Raw genomic sequence first — 3,120 nt, forward strand, 5'->3', positions numbered from 1 at the left:
GGTCTTGTATGGACCCGGTCTACAATAAATTATTGTAGACCCAAAATTTGACACTTTCAAATAATATAATCACATTCTGGATGATATAATCACTTTTTTAGATGATATAATTATCTTTTTGTGAGTCATATTTTGATCTCATATTAAACCATTTAATGAGATTATATAATTATCATTATATAATTATCTGATAAAATTTAAAAATCATCTTTTGAATGATGTAATTTACTATTTGATACTTTTTATAATGATAAATTCACTTTTTGAGTGATACATTTACATAATAGTTTCAAGATGATATAATCACTTTTGTAATAATATAATCACATTTCATATGATATAATCACATTCGTATGGTACACTAGAAGGTTGAGTCTTGTAGATCGGGTCTATTCTAGTCTTAATAATGAGACTATACGTATAGGTTACAATTAAAAAAGAAGGGATAAAATACCAATTCTGGTTATGACAAAACGAACCCTAGACCATAGTTGGCCAAACCCCCAATCCCCAACACCCAAACAAACACACACACTTTCTCTCTCTTTCGGTCCTTTGCTCATCCACTGTCCACTTTCTCTCTCCTCTCGGTATCTCCAACTTTCTACTTTTTCTTTTCTTTGTTTTATCTTCTAATTTCAATTTCTTCCTTTAATTTTCTCCTGAAATTTGCAGGGTTTTGGAAACCATGGAATTAGGGTTTTACAGCTCTCAATTGGGTCAAATTAATGGCTCCTCCAACTTGGAATTCGTCATGTTGGAAACCCTTTTGCTCGCTGGAAATTCTCTTGCTTGCCTTCTTCTTCTGGTATAATTTCTCTTAAAATTCTTGTTAAATTTGTGTATTTTCCTGTCTTAATTCTCTGAATTTTTTCTCTAATTTTGATGCACTATATTTTTGCTCAATCTCTATAAATGTTTGAAATTGGCTGTTTTGATTTGAATACTATTTAGCTTAATTTTGTCAGGTCTTGTAATTTAGTATTCTTTACCTCTTAATTATACTGAACATACATTCCATTTTTTGGTTCAAGAAGAATAATTGCAGTTTGTTCTGGTTAATATGATTTCAATTATGTCACATTTCAGCAAGATTTTGGGATGAACTGGTCTGAAAAAGTTAGCATGTGTTGTGAATTGTGGTTGTTTGTGTAGCTGTATTTGAATCAAATTGCTAGTCGAATGAGCAAACTTTCGGGTTCGTTTTGCATTTCTATGGTTTGTTTCACTATGAGTTGTTTTACTTCTGCAATTTAATGGGCAGTTGTCTTCCTTTGTTAGATTTGGTTGCTATGGAGTATTTCCTTTTATAAGTAGATTACAACTAGCTTTTGAATTAATGTTTTCGGATTTTGGGACAGAGAAGTAGATCAACTAGGCTTTCGAATTTATGGACTGAGATGATAGGATATAGATTCTATATTTATTCCAGTTGTTTCTTCTTGGGAAAAAAAAGGGCTTCTTGTTTGCTAGTCTTTATCTTTAAGCACGAGAAAAGCTTCTGACAAAACTCCGGGATTGCCTTCCCAGGGTTGGACTTCTTTTGACAGACACAATTTCTGTATGGAACTGATTGCTAATCTTTAAACTTTGGGAATCAGATAAGTGACCGAACTTTGTAGATTTTGTGTGGATGGCCTGACTAGAGAATGATTGACTGTTCTAGAGTAAGTCTTGTTTGGGGTGTGGAGGGTAAACTTAGTAAGATTATCTGGTAAGCGGCTACACATTCTTTCTTCGGTTGGCCATCATGAGGCTAATAGGATGGATACTGTTTTATCTTGAGAAGTGATGTACTGTAAAGTCGATTTTCAGACTGTATCAAAACTTGTAAGAGCTACACTATCAAGTGCTCAGCTCTGAATTCACTGTCTTTTTCTTAGATTCTCAAGATTTTAATGACTAATGAGTGTAATGGAGGTCTTTGGGGTTAGTTTGTGTATGATAGAAGCCTTGCATTTTTTTTTGTCTTCATAGGAAAATGGTTTCATCATAAATGATCTGTGACACTTGTGTTTTCTCTAAATTCCATACTCCTTGAAAAGTTTGCTGAACAACAATTTTGATGATGCAAGAATACGATTATACTATGTTAAAATTGATGTTACATGAAATGGTTTCAGACTGGAGCTCTCTTGGGGGGTGTTAGCAAGCTGCCTGGTTTGACTGCTATTGAGGACAGGTATATATTCTTGCTTCAGTTTACAAAAATTGTAATTGGTATGCAAAATCCTTAGCGTTTGATTGTTCAACAATGATTGTACAGGTTTCCTATAGAGGAACTCCGAAAAACTGAACGACCTGGTCCTGAGAACAAAGATGGTAGTGACACAGAGGATGACGATGAAGAAGATGAAGATGCTGTAGAGGATCAGGATGATGATGATGATGAGGATTTCTCTGGAGGAGAAGCTGGGGGAGACGATGATGATGAGGGTGACCCTGAGGATGATGAGCCAGGAGCTAATGCTAATGGGGAAGGAGGAAGTGATGACGATGACGACGACGATGATGACGGGGATGATGATGATGACGATGCTGAAGATGGTGAGGAGGAAGAGGAAGATGAGGAGGAAGAAGATGACCAGCCCCCTGCAAAGAAGAGGAAGTGAGAATGCGTTTAGGGTTCAGTAGAGTTTTAGATTTGTTTTACTTAAGCTTCCTATGCAGGAGTTCATTAGAGGGTGGAGGGCCTTTAGGACTATGTCTAGTTGGATCAGCTTAGTTATTTCGTATGGTGGTTTACACATTGGTTGACATTCGTAGCTCTATTGTGCACTCATTGTTGTGATAAAAGTTTGCAGAATTGTCTATTATTCTACTATGAATGTTACCTTTATCGAATTATGAAGTACAAGCAGGTCCTTTGCTGGGTAGAGTGGTAGACAATTTCTTTTGTTAATATTCTTTTCATATGTTTTTGCTTCACGGGAATTTCTGATCATTCCAAGAACCATTAAGGTACGTCTTAATACTAAAACCATTTACTCCGTATGTCAAATTGTCAAGTGATATGGCGATATATCAAGGGAAAAGAAGTCTACTAAAATATTGTTACATCTTCCTGCCACAATTTGGCAATGTTAGTTTGGGCAAGCTATATTGTACTATCTATAAATT

General features: G+C 35.4%; 1 protein-coding gene across 1 annotated transcript; it reads left to right on the forward strand.

The window, feature by feature from the left end:
* Positions 1-446: 446 nt before the first annotated feature.
* LOC110722858 (glutamic acid-rich protein-like) lies at positions 447-2,889 on the forward strand. The gene is made up of 4 exons (XM_021902161.1): positions 447-590; positions 676-808; positions 2,124-2,182; positions 2,267-2,889. Exons 1-4 carry the CDS (start codon positions 466-468, stop codon positions 2,610-2,612), a joined length of 663 nt encoding a protein of 220 aa, XP_021757853.1. The 5' UTR covers positions 447-465; the 3' UTR covers positions 2,613-2,889.
* Positions 2,890-3,120: the final 231 nt, after the last annotated feature.

Source organism: Chenopodium quinoa, unplaced genomic scaffold, assembly GCF_001683475.1.
Source record: "Chenopodium quinoa cultivar QQ74 unplaced genomic scaffold, ASM168347v1, whole genome shotgun sequence".
NCBI classification, from domain to species: Eukaryota; Viridiplantae; Streptophyta; class Magnoliopsida; order Caryophyllales; family Amaranthaceae; genus Chenopodium; species Chenopodium quinoa.

What these genes read in the sequence shown, in the direction of transcription:
- LOC110722858 (XM_021902161.1), top strand. Translation starts at nt 466, where the DNA reads ATGACAAAACGAACCCTAGACCATAGTTGGCCAAACCCCCAATCCCCA. An exon ending in TTGCTTGCCTTCTTCTTCTG is followed by an intron (nt 809 to 2,123) that starts GTATAATTTCTC and finishes AAATGGTTTCAG; the next exon opens with ACTGGAGCTCTCTTGGGGGG. An exon ending in TTGACTGCTATTGAGGACAG is followed by an intron (nt 2,183 to 2,266) that starts GTATATATTCTT and finishes ATGATTGTACAG; the next exon opens with GTTTCCTATAGAGGAACTCC.